This window comes from Mustela erminea, chromosome 13 (genome assembly GCF_009829155.1).
Source record: "Mustela erminea isolate mMusErm1 chromosome 13, mMusErm1.Pri, whole genome shotgun sequence".
NCBI classification, from domain to species: domain Eukaryota; kingdom Metazoa; phylum Chordata; class Mammalia; order Carnivora; family Mustelidae; genus Mustela; species Mustela erminea.
Window position 1 is genome coordinate 537,095 of NC_045626.1, and position 18,391 is coordinate 555,485.

Here is an 18,391-nt window from a genome sequence, read left to right on the forward strand (position 1 = left end):
TGCTCGTGAGAGCGACCTTTACAGGTTCAAGTGAATTTACTTCCAAGGCCTTGCACGTCTCAACAGCAAATTTAACAACCTTGAAAAGCATGTGCGTTGGAATATGCCGTTGGAATATGGCCAGGGCTCGGCTGTGCCGCCAGCCAGACGCCTTTGAAAGGACCCGCCGCCCACGGGAGCACAGCAGCACATCACAAACGGGGTCCCCGAGGAGCAGGAGCGGCCATGAAGAACTCAGAATCTGCAGGGGACCTTCTGGCGAACTGTCCCTGCAAAGCTCTCGTCCGCACGGCACGTGTCGCCCGAGGTGACAGTCTGCCGTCAGGGGCTCGGCCTGCTGCGGCCAGGTGGGGACAGTCTCTGAGCAGCACACCCGGACGCAGACGCCCTGGGGCTGAGCTCACGGTCTCGGCGCCTGCCGTCGCCTGGGCGGGCCTGCCGAGCGCGGCGTGGAGGAACACCAGACACGAGCTCCAGTTTTCTGTTCGTTCTCTTGTTTATTTTCAAAACCACAGAAGGGTCGCCCCCTGCGATTTAGCCACGAAGTCAGGTGCTGGCCGACATCCCTGCTCTCGGGAGCTTACAGTCTAGTGGCCCGTGGGCGTGGTCCCAGCGCCCCAGGCCGGCCAGACACGAGACCAGCCACCCCAGGAGGCCAGGGCCAGGCCGGGGAGCTCCCAGGGGCCGGCAGCGTGGATGCCCCGGGCTCTCAGGGGCTACGGCGAATCTCAGGGATAGAACCGTGGCAGACGTGACCGAGGCTGACAGGCCGCCATGACGGCAGGGGTGTGCGCAGCCCAGGCAGACCGGCCGCCGCTCCAGGGACGGACTCTGTCTAGGCTGGTGCATCGGCTACAGATGGGAGTCCACGTGGGCTCCGTTTTAGAGCACGGGTGTGAGAAGCAGGGCAGACGACGGGGGGTGACAGGGGTCCAGGGGCGGACAGGGAGGGCAGTGGTGGGGTCTGGGAGTGGATGGGAAGGTACTGACGGGGGTCCTGGAGCAGAGGGAGAGGGCGGTTCGGAGGTCTAGGGGCAGGCGGGGAGGGCCGTGACGTTGGGGTCCCGCCCCAGGGGCAGAGGGCAGTCAGGATGGCCCACGCACAGCCCTCCAAACCCCCCTGTCTTAGTAATACGTCCTTGGGGGCTCAGCATCCCCACCTGTAGGAGGGCCACAGGTCACAGGTCACAGGGCACAGGGCGTGGGCACACGCCCTCTCCCACTGCTCCTGGAGCAGAGACTACAGAAAACACTAACGTGAAAGATGTCGTCTAACCTGCTTTAAAAGGCAATTTTTCTTATGAAGTGTGGTTTTCTTTAAAACTTCAATTTTTGGTCAACCATGCTTGAAGTTTAATTAGAATAAAACCATTACATTCTCAAAAATTGACTAAATATTTTGTCTCGCACGATGCACGGAGGCTGAGGCCGCAGAGCACGCAGACCCAGGCGGGTCACGGAACACGAGAGAGCACAACCCCGGCGGGGCAGCTCAGGGCACACACCCCTTTCGGCAGTCCTGGCTGATGGCCCCTCAAGAGGCGGTGACTTTACAGGAGCCTATTACTCAAATCTTGAGAGGCACGGCTATCATTTGCCCCAAAAAACAGCTAATTCTAACTGAGATCAACACAGATATTCTAAGCTTTCCTACGATCTAGTCTGTTTGGTAAACGACATGTTATGGTTAAAGAGAACTAAACCCTCAGAGAATCTTGATTTTACCGAGAAAACAAGGTGGCTGCTTTCGCAATAGTTTTAAGCCTATAACTAACTTCCCTCTTAAATTGTACGAGTCTCCTACGTTTCCAGAGCAGCTACTGTACAGAAAGAAGAGGCAGAGCTGAGCGGACACAGCACGATTGAATTCAGGGGACGAGTGACACTGCGCTCTCTGAGCACACGGCCGACCCGGCCCGTACAGCACCGGCCAGAGCCTCGAGGACAATGCCCAGCTCATCTATTTTCTACTAGTCTGGGGGGAGAAACACCGCAGTATTTTCTTTAAGGAAACACCTTAAGCTGAAAAGGCACAGTGATTTTCCTAAGTCCTAAGCGTCTCTCCTGGAAGCAGAAACATCTCGGTGAGGAGGGTTTTCAGTTGAGTAACAGGCGCTCGGCCCGAAGGCCTCCCGCGCCCCGGGAGACACAGTCACTCATGGAGGGGCGTGACTCGGGGCGCGGGCGCGAGCACAGATCGTTCCTGTTAGTTAATGACCACATCGAGCACGGGCCTTTGGGCTCGATACCATAGGGTTATTCCTAATGGCACCTGCAAAGTAATTATAACTGTTTGCTTTTCCACCGTAAGCACCTCAGGACTTAAACACACGCGCAGGCCGCCGCAGCCTCAGCACGGAAGGCTGTGCGGTTTCTCCCCCGGGGCTGTTCTATATTTGCAAGCAGGCAGTAAAACGATCAGTAATTACCCAATATGCAGCTCCCGCCCACAGCAGTAACGAAGGAAAATACACCGAAAGCTTCACTTTTTTCTTTAAGAATCGAGGACATGCTCTTGCTAACGGGACAAAACACAGCAGAAACGTACAACCACACTGTTTCACGGCGGCAGCATCTCTGCATTTCTGGGTCTTTTAGAAAAAGGGCCCCCTCGGTTCGTTCTCAGTGCTTAAGGCTAGAAGGAGAGCGTTACCGTTGGCGGGAAGGTAGGTGAAGCGCTGGCACTGGCTCCTCTTTCTCTTCCCGTTGCAGACGTAGAAGCTGACTTGGACGGGGCTGGTTATTCTCTGGTTGCGAAATGGCGGGATCTCGACCACCAGCGAGTTCTGGCGAGAAACGGCAGAGGAGGGAGACGGTGAGCACCGCACAGACACGACGCACCCACACGGGTCCCCCCAGAGCTCCGAGTGGTCCCAGCTGCCCACGAGAAGGGGCCCGCCCAGAGCGTGCCTGGGACGCAGGCACATGTGTGCGGAGCGAAGCCGCCCGGTCCTCGCGGGCAGCCTGTGCACCCGGAGCCGACCGGCGGGTGCGCGTGGGGGAGGCCGGTGGGGCCTCGGCTCAGAAGCTGCCGACTCGTCGACTCATCCCCGCGTGAGGCCACCAGGGCTCCTCTGAGGGCAGAACGGCCACACGGCAGCGAGGTCCTCGAAAGACCCCATGCGTCTGCTGGCCGAGCCAAAAGGGCCAGTGACCTCTGGCAATGAAAAAAGCCCCCCAGAGGGCTCGCGGGCACCTGTTCGGGGAGCGCGATGAGGGCCCAGGGCAGGAGCCTCCTGGACACGGGCCTGGGGCAGGTTCTGTGACGAAGGCCCAAAGCCCAGCAGGGCCTCCCAGACTCCCTCCGACGGAAGGTGGGTGAGCGCAGTCGAGCAGGCTGGGGGCAGGGGGACAGTTAGCAAGCGAGGCACCAGCGGGGACAGGACGGCTCATGGTGGGGGCCGTCAACCTCTCCCAGCAGAGGTTCTCCCTCTAGTGCGGGTCTGAAACGGCCCGGGGGGTCCCGGCGTTATGGGAGACACAGGCTTCCCCAGCCACGTGCCCACCCACGTCCGTGTCGGTGTGCGCGGGCGCACCACTCAGCACCCGACCCCGGGCCCAACGCCAGTCGGGACGGGTCTTCCCAGGCGCCCACGCTGGGCTCGACTCCCTGGTGGGGGGTGGGGACAGAAACAAAACGTTTCTCTAATTTTTTGGTCAAACGATGTAAGTTAGCAAGTCGACAACAGGAAGCAGAAAACCCACTGTATCAGGTTTTTGTTAAACTGCAGCTTGTCACCCAGTTTAACGGCAAAATTGACTGAATCGTGTTAGTAAGGAACCTTGAGAATGTTAAAACGAAACCAAAGAGAACTTCAGGCCCAATCTTTCCCTTTTACAGACAAAGGAACCGAGGCTCAGACGCTGCAGAGGGCGGGCGCCGAGAGCAGGGCCACGCTCGCTCCTAGCCGTTGGGCAGCTTCGGTGACCGCGTCGCACTTGGAAGAGGCGACGAGCAGCAGCTCCTTCTGCCCGAGACCCTGGCCATCGGCAAAGAGAACCTGCACACATGAGGCTGATGGGGCCAAGGGCGGGTCCCCGGGGGCGGACAAGGGTGCCGTGGGGGCGGAGAATACGTGGCCGGGGCCCGGCTCTGGGCCGCGCTGAGTCTCAGCCTTGCTGCCGGCACGGGAAGCGTAAGAACAGAGAGCCTGCGTCCAAGGGCTGGACTATGTGGGAGGGACCCTGCAGCGGACGCTGGCCCCTGACCCGATCTACTGCGGAGCGCAGGGCGGGTCTGACCCCACAGGAGAGAAGACATAGGGATGAGGTCCTGCTGACGCAGCGGCTTGGGATAAACTGAGCCGTGTGAGGCCACAGGAGGAGCATCCGCGGAGCGTCCCCCGGGCAGACTCAGGCATCCGGGTCGGACAGTGCGGCCCCTGGGCCAGGCTCGACTTTGGGGGTTTGGTTTTTACAGGTTCCAGGAGACCGGGGGCCTGTTCTGATGCAACAGAGGCAGAGGCTCTCCGCACACATAAGCTGCGCATGGCACCGTCCTCGCGGGAGCAGTGCAGGAGGGGCTGCCGCGAAGGTGCGGCAAGAGGACACCCGTCGTCCCCAGAAAAGCAGGGTCACAAGCGGCACGCGGACCCCCCGCCGGACTCGCTTTGAGGAACTCCCCGTCTGCTGCGCACGGCAGCACCTAAACCCCAGCCTTGTTCACGCTGCTCACAAAGTGCACACGGCAGAGTGACCGCGTGTGTGTGGCTGTGTGCACTCGCGCGCACGTACACACACGCCACGCCCAGACCCACACGTGCACACGCGCACACACGTACACACACGCCGCGTGCATGTACGCGCACACACACGTTCACACATGCACACAGGTACACGTACACACGTGCACACGCGCACCCACGCCACGGAAAGCCGGGCAGGACCAAACGGTAGCGGCGGTGAAATTGCGGGAGGTGCCTGCGGTTTTTACTTTCTTACATTTTCCAAATTTCCACAACGAATACCCTGATCCTTCATGATGTAAAAGCCTTGATTAAGAGGCAAGAAGCTTGACCTGCAAAGCAAAAGGACCCCCTCGTTCCCACGGACTGGTAACGTCTCTCACACCCACGTGTACCTGCGAACCTCCTTCAACGGACGCAAACGCTCCCGCCGAACAGCAAAGTCAACGACACTAAACCTGACTGTGGAAACTTGGCAGGAATCGTCTGGAAATGAAAAGCCGCAGGATTTCTGCAGCTTCTTCCCCGCGCGGGGGAGTGGGGGCCGGGGGCCCTCACAGGCCTGGGCGCACGGGGAGGCCGCTGGATGTGGCCGGCGGCGTCTGTCCCGGTGCCAGGTGTCTGCTGACGACAAAGCCGGGAGCCGTCTGCACCTGGAGGCCCTGCTGATCCAGGAGTGCCCCGTCGGGGAACAGCGTGGCCCGCAGCCCACGGGGCGTCCTCGGGCTTCTGGGGCAGGCGGGAAATGGGACCGGACCTGCAGGAGCCCGTGTGCTCGTGGGAGGTCCCGAGTGGGGGAGGAGGCCTGGACATCACGGGAGGGACTGAGCTCCCGGGCACAGGATTCCCCTGGGGCCAGGGAGGAACCTTTTCCATCAGACTCCAGCTGTTACGGCTTCTGGTAAACGGGTTAGAGCTTTGGAAGGAAACTGAAGTCACAGGGAACCTACTGGGTTCTGATGCAGCCGCCTGCGGGGGACCTGGGCTGCCTGGGCTCGCCGCGCGCCGCCGTCAGACTGCCGCCTCCGTGGTGGCCGGGGGCTCCCCTCCTGACTCGGGAGTCCTCCAGCCCCAGGGCAGAGAGGACGACCTAAAGCCCAGAAATCCCCCCACCCAAAGGCCCCCTGGGAAGCCTGCTGTAACACCCGGGCCCGGAGCCCCAGGAACACAGGACACTCCCTCCCCGAGCACTGAATACGCCAACTTCCCGCTTCTCTGCACTGTCAGAATGGCCACACACGCCTGCCCGCGGTCAGCAGGGTGAGCCTGGAGCTTGGGAGAACCTTGAATGTCTTCCCTCGGCCACTGGCCGGGCACACTGGATGTCAGGTGAGCCCGAAGACGCGCGCTGCCCTTCTAGGACCAGGCAGCGCACACACGCTGTGTGGGAGACCCTAGTCCCGCCGCACCGAGAATCCCCTCCAGTGCCAACCTGGATAGGCGGACCGTCGGCCCCGCTGCTGCCTTAGAGCAGCCCAGGTTCAACACAAAGTCCCCAGCGAAGGGGACGGGGGCGTGCCAGCCAGCACGAGCCGCAGAAAGCCGGCGTAGGGCACCGTCCGTCAGCACCGCGGGGGCACCTGCACGCGCGAACCGTACCGAGGGGCCGTGGGCAGCCGAGTGTGGGGGGGGGCATGCGTGCTGGGTGTCTGCGGGCCCCACCTCCGCAGCCGGCCAGCACCTACACGAGACCTGACCACACCTAGTTCCCTTGCAGAACGACAGCCTGCTGGCTGACGGGCGTGCAACCTTGAGCGGCCCCGCATGCAGGGGCAGGTGAGGGCCACTCACGCTCACAGCAGTGGGCTTCCCGTGGGACCACCAGGTGGTGAGCCTGGTGCGAGCCCCCGGCCCCCGCAAGAGCCAGCAGCCCTCAGTGCTGGGGGTGCCTCCCGGGCCGGGGTCCTGCCTCCCGCATGTCCTGTGTCCCCAGAGCACGAGCTCCCAGAAGCGCTTCACTGCAGTTTCCGCTCTGCGCCCCGGGATCCTGCGCTCCGGGATCCAGGTGGTTCTCGTGGCTCCTGTGAGCGGGGGGGCTCCACACAGAGCCCGGCACCCCCAGCCCAGCCTCCAGAGCCGCCCGGCGCCACCACGGGCCGCGCGTCCGGCCGTACTCACCGGCTTGCACAGCTCTCGGTCCGTCTTCGCCTCCATCTCCCAGATGTGGTGACCGTCTAGAAGAGAGGGGCGGACGGAAGCGTGTCACTCCGGGGGCCTGCCTGAGGCCCCCGCCCCAAACCAAGGGCCTTCGCCAAGCACAGGGGACCCCGGAGGCCGCCGCCCTCTGATCAGCTCGGGCCCTACTGGCTGTTAGCTCCTAAGAATGAACAGTCGCGTGCAGGTCGACAGCAGAGAGGACGTGCCCGGCCCAGGCGTGCGGCAGGGAGCCTGGTGCAGCCCAAAGGCCCTGGGCTCTGTGGGAGGGAACCACATGCAGGGAGCCCCCCAGAAACCTGCCCCCACGCCGTCATCCACAGGCACAAGCGTCACAGGGGTGTGAGGCCAAGGAGAGGCGCCAGGACCCAGGAAGACGCGGGGCCTCAGCCCTGCACCGGGTGTGCGTCCTGGCCCTCATGCTCGCCCTCTCCACGCTCGCGGCCCCTACACCGGGGAGCGTGGGCCGAATGGCCGGGGCCTGCGACGCCTCTGCACGTTGTAGGAGCAGAGCTCTTCTAACGAGTGAGGGCCCAGGACCCACAGTCTGGCCTCTGCTCACAGAAGCTGCCGGCTAAATGAGAAAATCCTTTCTGCGACTTCTTGCCACATCAGGATACAAAAATGCAAAACATGGTATTTTTATCCTTACCCCAGCGGCCGCTTGCATGCTTAAAAAAAAAGTAAAAAGCCTCCCAGCCGGCCCTGAAAGGCTCACTGTCCTGCAGGCCCAGGCCAGCAAGGGAGGGAGCCCCGAGAAGCCCGCTGGCGGGAACGTCAACAAACCAAGTTCTTGGCCTTTGGAAACCCTCTACTGTCGGCCCGCTGTGCGGGGACTGGCTGGGCAGCTAATCTGAAGGAGCAGGGGTCAGTCTCCTGCCGAGGTGTCCCCCTCCCCCTCTTCTATCAACTCTGTCCCAGCGAACAGTGACAGTGAAACATACTTAGTTTCTGCTCCTGCTGTTGGCAAAGAAGAGATGTATGTGTCTTGCAGACCCTAAATTATATAAACGAAGCAGACAAAATCTGTTTGTGCCTGACAGCGCGGGCGGGCAGGGGCGGAGGGTGGAGACAGACGGAGGAAATGTGAGTCACCCAGAGCCCGGAGCAGGGTCAGCTTGCCAGGACCACAGCAGCCTCTCGGGACGCCCGAGGTCCCAGCACGTATTACCCACCAGATGAACCACTCAGTGACAAAACGCAGATGGTAGCCCAAGGGACCAGCGTCCACATCTCTTCCAGCAAAACAGAATCGGAAATGAAACTACCCCGGGCCGTTCTCCAGGCACCAAGACTTGCACAAAGCCGCTCACTTCCCGGAGGGCAGAAGCACCCACCCTGCCTCCCCCGGCTCCCGGAGCTGACGGACGACCACGAGCCTGGGAGCTGGTGATGCTGCCCTGCGTTTGGACCAGACAAGCCGTCTGGGCCACACAGGCCAGACAGGCCTCGGGCTCGCGGGCAGGGGCCCTGCCCACCACTGGCAGAAGGAAATCGAAGTTGTTCTTTCTGTAAGCAAGTCCCTCATGTTTGGTGCCTCTTAAAACAACTTGAGAGAAACAGAACTTTCGGCGTTACGGCCTGGACAGTGGGGGCAGCCCTGGCTGCTGCTGGCTCTTGTCTGTCGGTGGAAAGCGCGGCTCGGGTTTCCCTGAGGAAATCCCAAGGGTGTCCGGGCCTCCCGGTGGGGGGGCCACAGCCAGCATGCGGGGCGGGAGGGAAACTGAGGCCCACGAGGGGCAGGGAGAGGGTGTTTGGCAGCAAAGGGGCCCCACGCCCACCATCTGCCCTCCAGGAGGGGTCAGAGCAGACCTGGCCTTCCTGTGATCGCGTCTCACAAGCTCATCCGCATCGTGAGGCTGTTGGCGTCCCCGTGGGCCGCAGCCCGCGGGCCAGCAGAGCCCCTCCTGGGCCTGTGGGTGCCCGTCCTCGTCAGAGTGTCGGCCCAGGGCCAACACGCCACACGGGCCCCGTGCACACGCCACGTGCAGCTTCCCCAACGCCAACCCTGCCAGGCGCCAGTCCACAGACCGTCAGCACCGCCGCTGATCGCCAGCTTCGGAAAGGCCCCCATGCAGGGGCTGCTGGTCTGTACTATCCTGCCCACCTGAGGCCTGGGAACCAGTCCTGGGCGCAAGCCCTATTGGCCCCAACTCTGTATCTGCGGTTGAGACACAGTGCACAGGGACAGCCGCGTGGCCTGTTCTTTCTGAGGCTCCTACCTGCGCTGCTGTCCACTTACGCAGACACAGAAATGTGTACAGACTGTCCAAGGCCATTCCGTGTGGCTCATCATCGTGGACTCTAGGCAATTACAAAACCGCTTCCCACGTGCACCAGCGCTAGGGAGACGTGGCTGCTGGTCTCCCCAGGAGCCTCTTGGACCCGGGGCCTGCCGTTCAGTCTCTGGGCCAAGCAAAGCCTCAGCCTCTGTGGGGACGGGAAGGGCCAGCCCCAAACAAGCTTGGAGCTCCAGCCCTATCTAGAGCTCCCAGGGTCCTCGGCAGGAAACTGTGCGCAAGCCCAGAAGTAAAACTATTCGGAATCATTAGGGAATCCCCTGCCGCGTGAGTCATCGGAAAGGCTTCCCCGCCACACCCGCCACCGGGAGGGTTCCACACTGGGCTGCGGCTGCGGCTGCCTCCAGCCCAGCTCTTAGTCACACAGCTCCCGGGTGGGCTCTGGGCCCAGCGGGGCCACACGTGGGGGCCCCCAGTCTCCGCGCAAGCATCGGCAGCCTTCTGGACGCAGTTACTCCAGCCCCTGGCGAGAGGAGCTGCGGACGCCCGGGGACTGGCTTCCTACCGAGTCACAGCATCCGCGGAGGGGTTTGCCGGTCGCGCAGCCGACAGGCAGGACTGAGACAGCAGAGGCGGGATCGGACAGAAGCACACGGCCACGGGGCGGGACGCGCTCCCGGCTGTGGTCTCCTCGCGACCTGTCTGCGGGCCATGGGGCAGGCCACACAGGTCACCAGCTGCAGGTGGTCAGGCAAAGGGAGATGCACAATCGGGGCCCCTGCACACTCCTGCGGGGCCACGGCAGATACAACTCTGGGGCGGGGGCTGCTCTGGGGCTGTTCTGGTCAGGTGGGTCCCACCCGGAGGGGGGACGCCCCCACATTCATGCCCCTTAATCTCCGATACTCCCCAGGCCACAGACTCAGGGGCCCCCAGCGCCACTCAGAGCAGCCTGTTTCCTGCAGAAGATGCTCCCAAGCAAAAAAGAAATGCGCCTCCTGCCGCGGATCAGCCTGCAGTTCCCCACACGGCCGAACACACCATTCCTGAGCCGGGACCCCGCGCCCGGGCAACACCCCGGAAGGGCACACGTGCGCGTGGACCAGTGCGTGTGGGCACACCACAGCCAAGAGGTGGGCGCAGGTCCCGTCCACACCGCAAGTGGGTAGTACCACATAGTCCGTCCACACGATGGAACACGACCGGCCTCAAGAGGGATGAAGTTCCACACACACCCCTGCCCGGGGCACCTGAGACGCTCTCGGGGCAGTGGCCGGACGCTGCGGGACCCACAGCGTGGTTTCCAGGAGCTGCCCCAACGGGTAGAGCCACACGGACAGACGCGGCTCGATCTGCCAGGCGGGGGGGACAGGGTGGACGGGGCACGAGTGGGCCGGCCGCCCGGCTCTGAAAGAACCGACCCCTGAGCCTTAAACGTCCGAGCTGCACAGTATGTGAGTTAAATCTCAACAGAGTCACACAAAACCTAAATTCTCCAACCCGCGCATCTGTGGCCTGGAGACAGGACCAAGGGGTAGCCTGCGTGACCTTGTCCAGCAGCGTCCTCTCCACGCCCACCCTCTCCCGCGCCCCTCCCCCTTCCTGACGGGTGCGAGAGGGTGGGATCTGGAACCGAAAACCCTCACCGCTGGGGTGGGACCCGCACCCGCTTTCTGGATGTCCCCTCGGTGCTGACCCGGGGGGACCCAGACATGGCTTGGGGGCAAACCACAAGGAAAGACTGGCCACCGGCCCAGAGAAAAGAAACTTTGGGGACAAGCGTCTCCCAGCAATGGTGCAAGGCCTGACTCGGGAAGCCCCACAGGGGCCTGCAGAAAGGCCCTCCTGCCCACACTGGGTCCTCCACACATCCCCGAGCACGGGACACCATGCCCCAGGAAGGACCGGGGGCCCAAGGTGACGCTGAACCCTCAGGGGCTGCCCCGTCCCTCAAACAGAGGATCTGGAGAGCGTTTCGGGAGCATGGGACAGCCCAGTGAGGGGCTGGGATTCCCACGGGCCGGGCTGAGGCCTCACCTCCCCAGGGGGCACCAGAGCATCCTGGGGCATCAGTACGCCGGGGAGGAGCAGGGGGTCTCCGCGACACGCGCTGACCTCGCAGGGCCTCTGTACAGCACCCCGTCCCACTATCCTGCCGGCTGGGCTGCTCCTGAGACACCTTAGAACACCCTGGAGTTCCTGGCTGTGGGGAAGCGTGGGGTCCGAGGCCACAGTGTGAGAAGAAGCCTTGTCCAGACCACACGCTGGCTTACTGTCCCCTTCCGCTCCCTGGACACAATCACGGCTTCTGGCACCACTGGCCCTGCACAGGATCCCGGGTGACGCCATCCAAGAGGCTGTTTCCACCCTGCACGGCCAGGCCCCGGCGGGATGCACCTGCTGCCTGGGAAGCCTGTGGGCCACCCGAAAGCACTGCCCGTGGATGTCCCCTCGGGCCACGCAGATGCAGGAGGGCCAGGGGCAGCGGCTGTTCTTATGGACCCCTCCCACAACTGTGCCAGGGACCTCCGCGCCATGTGACGACCTGCACGTGTGGCACCCGCTCCCCCCAGTCGGCCGTGTCCGTGTCCACACGATCTCCAAAACCTCGCAGAGCCGCGAGCCAAGGAAGCGGGACCCGCGCCACGGCCCTGGACCAGGCCGAGACGGGAGGTATGGGCACCCGCCAGGCTGCGGCTGTGTCCTCGCTGCCGGGCCACCACAGGTGACCAGAGCCCGCAGCCCCGCCCCGCCGGGCCCAGGCTGGGGCAGAGACGACAGGGCGCCTGGGGCTCCTGAACACACTGTCCCTGCCGCACCATGTGGCCGCACCCCTGCAGCAACAGAGGGGTCCTCACACAGACACAGCCGTACACATCTGCTCACACACGGCCCGACCCACACACACCTGCCCTCACGCACCTGCTCACACACACCCCGACGCACACACCCCCTCTCGCTCACACCTGCTCTCGCTCACAGCACCCGTCTCGCGAGGACGAGGACTCACCGGCGCCCACCAGAGGGGCCCGGGCTGCCACCTACGAGGACACTGAACCGGGCTCTCAGCGCAGGTGCCAGGCGCCCCTCCCTCTGCGACCCGCTGCCCCCAGGAGGGCAGGTGCAGCCGTCCCGGGAGCGCAGCGGGCGCGGCCAGGCCCCCAGGCGGGCAGAACCGCCCCCTGAAGCCCTCACCAAGTCGCAGGCCACGAGAGCGTGAGTCCGGAGCCACGGCCGGGAGGCCCAGACATGGGTGGTGGGCGCCTGAGACACCCAGAGCAGCCCGAGGGACTGGGTCCACGGGGGCCTTTCCGGTGGGACTCGCAGTCAGGGCTTCCGCGAAGAGGGTCTCCCTGCTCACATTCTGGCCTTGGCGCCAAACAGTGGTTTAAAGACTGACTTCTGCAACAGACCGATGACCTCATCTAAAGCCCACGGGACGGCTATAACCCAAAGTGACTACAGCGGTTTCTCCCAAGAGCTGAGTAGGAAAAGCCTCGTGACGGTTACAGGGCACAGCAGGACGCGTCAGCTGGAGCGGAGTGACCCTGTGCCAGGGGTCAAGGCTAACATGCAGCCCCTTCTGTTGGAAACATGTCCCGTGTGTGTGCGTGCGTGAACGTGCCAACCACCTCATTTAAATACAAACACACCCCAGAGACAGCGTCCAGACGTGTAACCACGGCGTTCACGCTCACTTGCGAGGGGCACAGCCTGCGACCACATCGCCACACATGCCAGCGTCGCATCAGCCGTGCAAGGGCTCAGGGCTGCTGCAGGAGGGGCCGGAGGGGACGGACCGTGGACGAAGTCCCCACACTGCAGGCTCGCGGCCAACCTCTGCATGGCACCCCCAGGCCACGGAGCAAAGATCTAGGACTGTGCGGGCAGCGGGGCTGGGAGAGCCCACCCAGCAGAAGGAGCCCCACGGCTCCCACAGGGCGGGAGCCCCCAGGGGACGCCCCACAGTCCCAACCCAGGGCCAAGATGATGCCCGGTCGGGGGAGACAGGGAAGGAAGCCGCGGGGACTCCCGGTTCACGCCACAACCCGAGAAGCAGCGACACACGGCCCGGCTGCGCGGCCAGCAGGGCACCGCCCCGCAGCCCCTCCCCCCACACATTTATTCACACGTTTAAAGCTCAAAAGGTGAAATCTTTCAAAATTAGGCTCCTTCAAAGAAGAATGTTAAAGTAACACAAATTCTCCTGATCATTATGCTTCGTGGGTTTTCCCTGTAATTCAGGTTTTCCAATCGTGCATGTGATTACACAGCCCGGGCGCACGGAACGCGCAGGACTTTCAAGTCCCTTTTGATGGAGGCACTTGAGTTTCCCGCTCTCGGCACAAAATCAAGACCCTGTTGTGGAGGCTGAACCCCGCCGTGGTCTCCAGTGGGGAGCGTGGGTCCTGTGCCCGTGCCCTCCATTAACGGGGAGGAGGAAACACAGGCCTGCGATCGGGGGCAGGGCCTCGTGGGCCACGCGCAGCAGGGACCTGGCTCGAAATCAAAGCCGCCGAGAGCTTCGGCGAGAGCTGAGCCCCGCACACACTGTCGCCTGCCCTAGTCTGCTACGCACGCGAGTGCCCGCTGGCCTCTCCCCGGACGGGTCGGGCGTCCCGGGGCGTGGGAAGCTGCGTGCACAGCCGGGGGCTTATCACCCAAACATCAGAGAAGAGAGACCGTTCACCGCGCACGTGCAGCAGCCCGGCCGCACCGCTGAGCACCCAGATCTACACCCGCACTGAGAGCCCCGGGGCCACGGGCCACAGAGGACAACAGCACCCGCTCTGCATCCCGGGGCGGCACCCAGAGGGCCCAGAAGGAGGCCAAGGGCAGCGGGGAGGCCTCCAGTCCGAGTGCGGGTCGGGTCCGCCGCCTCCCGCAGCCTCTCCGCATCCACACACCTGCCACCGAGAAGGCTGTGGCCCGGAGAGGCGAGGAGCCCTCGTCTACACAGAGCAGGAGCCCAACTCAGCCCATGTAGTGGCCGCGAGCAGGGGCTGCTCGGAGCCAAGAAGTATCGTCCGTCCAGGCTGGGCAAAGGGCAAGGGGCCGCAGGCAGCCAGCGGCGGCAGGCCTGGAACCATGGCAGAGCCAGAGGGCTTGCTCCCACTGCCCAGCACGCGTAGACCCAGAGAACGGCCTGGCTCTGCCTCTAGGAACTGACCCTCCCAGCGCCCAAAGCGGCCAGCACGCCCGGTCCATTGGTAAGGGAAGTACCTGGAGCTTTCTCCACAAAGATGACTTTGGAGTCTTGCAGGAAGTTGTGGCCGGACAGGACCATCTTCTTCCCACCAAGGACAGGGCAGCTGGCCGCGCTCTGTTTCTCCACGAGGGGCAGCTCCTGGGCCGAGCGCTGGGCTGCGTGGGGTCAGAACAGGGAGAGTGAGCACGTGTCCCCGGCCCCACCTCAAGCCGTGACCCGAGAGGGCACCCTGGGGTCGGCCGGCCGGTCATCAATGGGCACCTCCTGGCAGCATCTTGGGCTCTGGTGGGGGGCACGGCGCGTACACGCACGGCCTCCTCACGAGATGCGGGTTCACGGCACCACGCAGACAAGAGCACATCAGGCGGACGTCTGATCTGTGCTGGCAGGAACGTCAAGTCACAAGGACCTGAGCACAGGTGCAGGTCTGGGCACGAACAGGCCACCCCAGGGGGACCCTTGGTCTCTAGGGTGACACAGGTGCTCCTCGCGGACATGACACACGGCTCCAGGTGAGAAGCACCCATCTGGACGCTGTTTCCAGGGGCTCTTGCAGCTGGGAGCCATGATGAGGCCCAGCCGTGGGCCCTGTGGATACTGGGGGTGGGGTCTTGGGACCCTGGGTCCTGTCAGTGGAGCCACAGGACCAGAGGGTCTGGGACAAGGCCAGCAACCGCCAGGTAGCAAGGCGCGGAACGTAGGGAACTGGGGTCACCTGGGGAGGACGGGGCGCCGTGAGGCCATCAACCCAAAGCTCCCGTGGCCAGCTACACATACGCAGTTCTCACCCAGCTGGTGGGTCTGCAGGGAGGGGGCTGCGCCTTGGGCATGTGCAGGGGCCTGCGGCAGAGCCCTGGGCCATGCTGAGGTGTGGGGACGGGTGTCTGTGGGGCTCCACGTTGGGGCCACGGGACAGACACTGCGGGGAAAGAGTCCTAGGCTCTGAGGTAGGTCAGACACTCAGGTCAGAGGTGAGGGAACCAAACCCAGCCCTTCCACTAAGACAAGGGACAGTGAGCCGCTGGGGCAGCCACACTCTACGAGGGAAGGAAGAGGGGTCGCCGGACAGGAGACACTCGGACAGTGGCCAGGGGGTGGGCAGACCAGCCACACTTCCTCCAAGAACACAGAGAGACCTCCGGGGCGTCCTGCTCAAGGCCTGGGCACAGGAAGCTTGTGAGATCTCCACCAACAGCCTCACGGGCTGACAAAAGTCAGCACGGTCACTCCCAGGGGACACTGAGCCCTTGCTGCGGCCGCGGCCCGGCAGGAGCAGAGCGCTGGGGCTCGAGGCCGGACGCCCTGAATCACAGGCACGACGAGAGAAGAGAAAAGCTGGGGCTGGAGGGAAGGTGAGCGAGTCACACGCGAGCTGCCGAGCCTAGATCCGCGCGGCCCCACGGACCGGACGCCAGGATCCCGCCGGGTTTCTGAAATGTGAGGGATTAGCTCACGGGGACGAGTGCAAGCTTCTGGCGTTTGGGAACCAGCTCCCCGCTCTTCCCCACAGGTGCCAAGAGCAGGGCCCCCCCCACAGAGCCCGTGAACCCGAACCCAGCGCGGCGAGCTTTCGGGGGCTGCTGCCGCGGGCGAGGGTCAGGAGCGATGCACACGTGAGGACGGCTCACAGGTCTCCAGGCGCAGGGACAGGAAAGGGGCCACGAAGCAGAACGTGGGACACGGGGCCGGCTCCGGTACTCACAGCACTCGATGGGGTTCGAGGCCACTTGCAGGGACAGCGTCCGGCCGCTGGGCTGCGGGATGTGGACCCGGAAGACCAGCCTGACCCTGGTGTTCTTCCTCCCGATGTCCGTCTCCCCTTTCCGCAGCTCGATGTCTGAGTTTCTGAGCTTCAGGATCCCAGCACAGTCCACACTGCTCGGAAGAAGGGTTCACGCCTGCCCGTCCGTCCCTGACGTGCCACACAGGGCGTCTCCGCTCCGCCCCCCGCCGAGCCCACCGGGCCCACGCGACAGCACGCGAGGGAGACGGCCCGTTCCTCAGCCCCTGGGAGCGGAGCGTGGGGCGCCCGACAGTCTCGGGAGGAGGGGAGGAGGAGGCCGCGGGTCGGGCCTTTTAAGGTCAGTCGTCAGCCCAGAGATGGCTTCCCTGGAGCACATCGGCGACGAGAGGTCCCCCCCACCCCGAGAGAACTCTGCACCCCACCCACCGTCAGGGTCGCTGTGCGGTCACCCCTGAACTCAGAAATGACCCGGTGTCATGTTCCTGAGGTGAACGCAGGCACAGGGGGGACTGGCCACAGGAACCGAGCTGCTCAAGTGCCACGTGCCCAGAGGCAGAGGCCCTACAAAAACCCGTCCCCCTACGGACCTGTGCCTTCAATGGGTGCGGAGCCCAGGCCAGAGGCCGAGGGAGGCCACGCGGCCCAGCGCCCGCCCCGAGCGCCCCGGCCACACGCAGAGCTTACATGGCTCGCATGTTGTTCTCGGGCAGCAGCGGGATCTCCAGGACTTTGGTGTTGGAGAGAATGGCTTCGTGACTGGTGGTGGAGACGGTCTTGCCCGTGATCCGGTGGACCTGGTAGAAGGCGTGGGGTCTCAGGAGGCGGTCGTCGGCCGTCCCGATGAACAGCTGCAGGGTCAGGGGCTCGTTCTCCAAGTAGCCGTGAAGCTGGCAAGAGAATGAGAAGCCTCCGTACACGTGCCGGCCCACGGCTCCGAGCCCGCCCGGCGTGCGCCGGCAGAGCTGATTCACGGAGAAAACGCGCAGCAGGTGCTCGGCACTAAGTCCGCCCGCGGCCCGGTCCCCGTCCGCGTCGCTGTGACAGGCTCCTAGTCCCATGCTGGCCGGAGCACTGCTGTCGCCTCCGATCCAACACGCGCACCCACGTGTGCCATGCAGCATGTGCATCACACGCTCACCCAGTGCCCATGTACCCCGTGTCGCACGCACGCGCACATCTTGCACACGTGCCACCACCACGAGCAGCACCCCGGGCACCGATGTAGTGACGTGTGGCTGTGCTCGGCTCCTCCCGCCTCCCGCGAAGCCTCGACCTCCTCCCCGGCATTTGTGACAACGCCATCTGCCCTCTGCCTGGCACATTTCCGCCGAAAGGACCGCATCCGGCTGGCGCCACCCATGAACCCAGGGCCACAACACGCCGTTCGCAACTCTCTCCCTCAACAATTCAGACGCGCCGGGCGGGTCAAGGTCCCCCTTCTCACTCGCAAACTGTCCTAACAGCAAAGAGGACACGTGCTGACAGCTGTAAACACTCGGATCCTCCGTCTCCCCGCTCAGGGCCCGTCCCCTCCAGGGGCAGGTGACGGCCACATGCAGCACCACGCCCGCCAGCCCGCGCCCCCGGAGCACCACCTGGAGCCTCGGATGGGTCCCAAAACCCCACGCCTCCTCACTTCTACTTTGTTTCTGTGTCATGGCCCTTGACAACGGCAGCCATTCAAACAACAGCGTCCGAGGCACAGAGCGACGGCATCTGGGTAGGAACGCCACCAGTGCCACCAGAGGCCACTGCCGCCGGCCCGCAGCCAGAGTGGGCCCAAAGGTGACCCTCAACGCGGACACACATCCCGCCCACCGGTCAAGGCTGCCAGGGCTGGACACCACCTGAGCCCCCCACAGCAGCCTCCTCCGTGCCCAAGGCAGGTAAGATGCAGGCGGCAGGGCCGGGAGGCACAGGGACAGCCACGTAGACACCCGGGCTCTGCCTCTGTGCCGCAAGGGGGCCACCCCAGGGTCACCTCACCCAGCCGGGGTCGCCTCGCCCACCCCGAGGAGGCAAATACAGGGTCACAAGGACCTGCTGGTCCACGCAGGACCGTGGTGGCGGGACAGGCGGCCCCGTGCCCTCGGGGGCCAGTGCGGGCAGCAAACACCAATAGGAACAGATGTACGGCGTCCCCGGCAGTGTGGCAGCTGGGAGGGCACAAGGCAAAGGCCGTGCCGGGGTGTCACAGGGATTCCCGGAGCTCTGACGTGAACTCAGACGGAGGGTCTCTCCGCAGGCAGGAGGCTGTGAGGAGGCGTCCAGGGCCGACCCTCGCACACCGCCTCCAGGCAGCGGGGTTTGTGCAGGCTGGCAAACCTCGCGTCTCCATCGGAGAACCACAAACATCAGA

General features: G+C 64.0%; 1 protein-coding gene across 9 annotated transcripts in view; it reads right to left on the reverse strand.

Moving 5' to 3' along the window:
• The window catches only part of NFATC1 (nuclear factor of activated T cells 1), a 92,994-nt gene that overhangs the window by 34,787 nt on the left and 39,816 nt on the right, over positions 1–18,391 (reverse strand). For 6 of the 9 annotated variants that reach the window (XM_032309239.1, XM_032309244.1, XM_032309241.1 and 3 more), the window contains 5 exons: positions 16,717–16,919; positions 15,991–16,163; positions 14,303–14,443; positions 6,804–6,859; positions 2,654–2,786 (listed from right to left, as the gene is read on the reverse strand). In XM_032309239.1, the coding sequence (XP_032165130.1) occupies positions 2,654–2,786; positions 6,804–6,859; positions 14,303–14,443; positions 15,991–16,163; positions 16,717–16,919 (706 nt within the window). The other 3 variants (XM_032309247.1, XM_032309246.1, XM_032309248.1) reach the window with 3 other exon arrangements.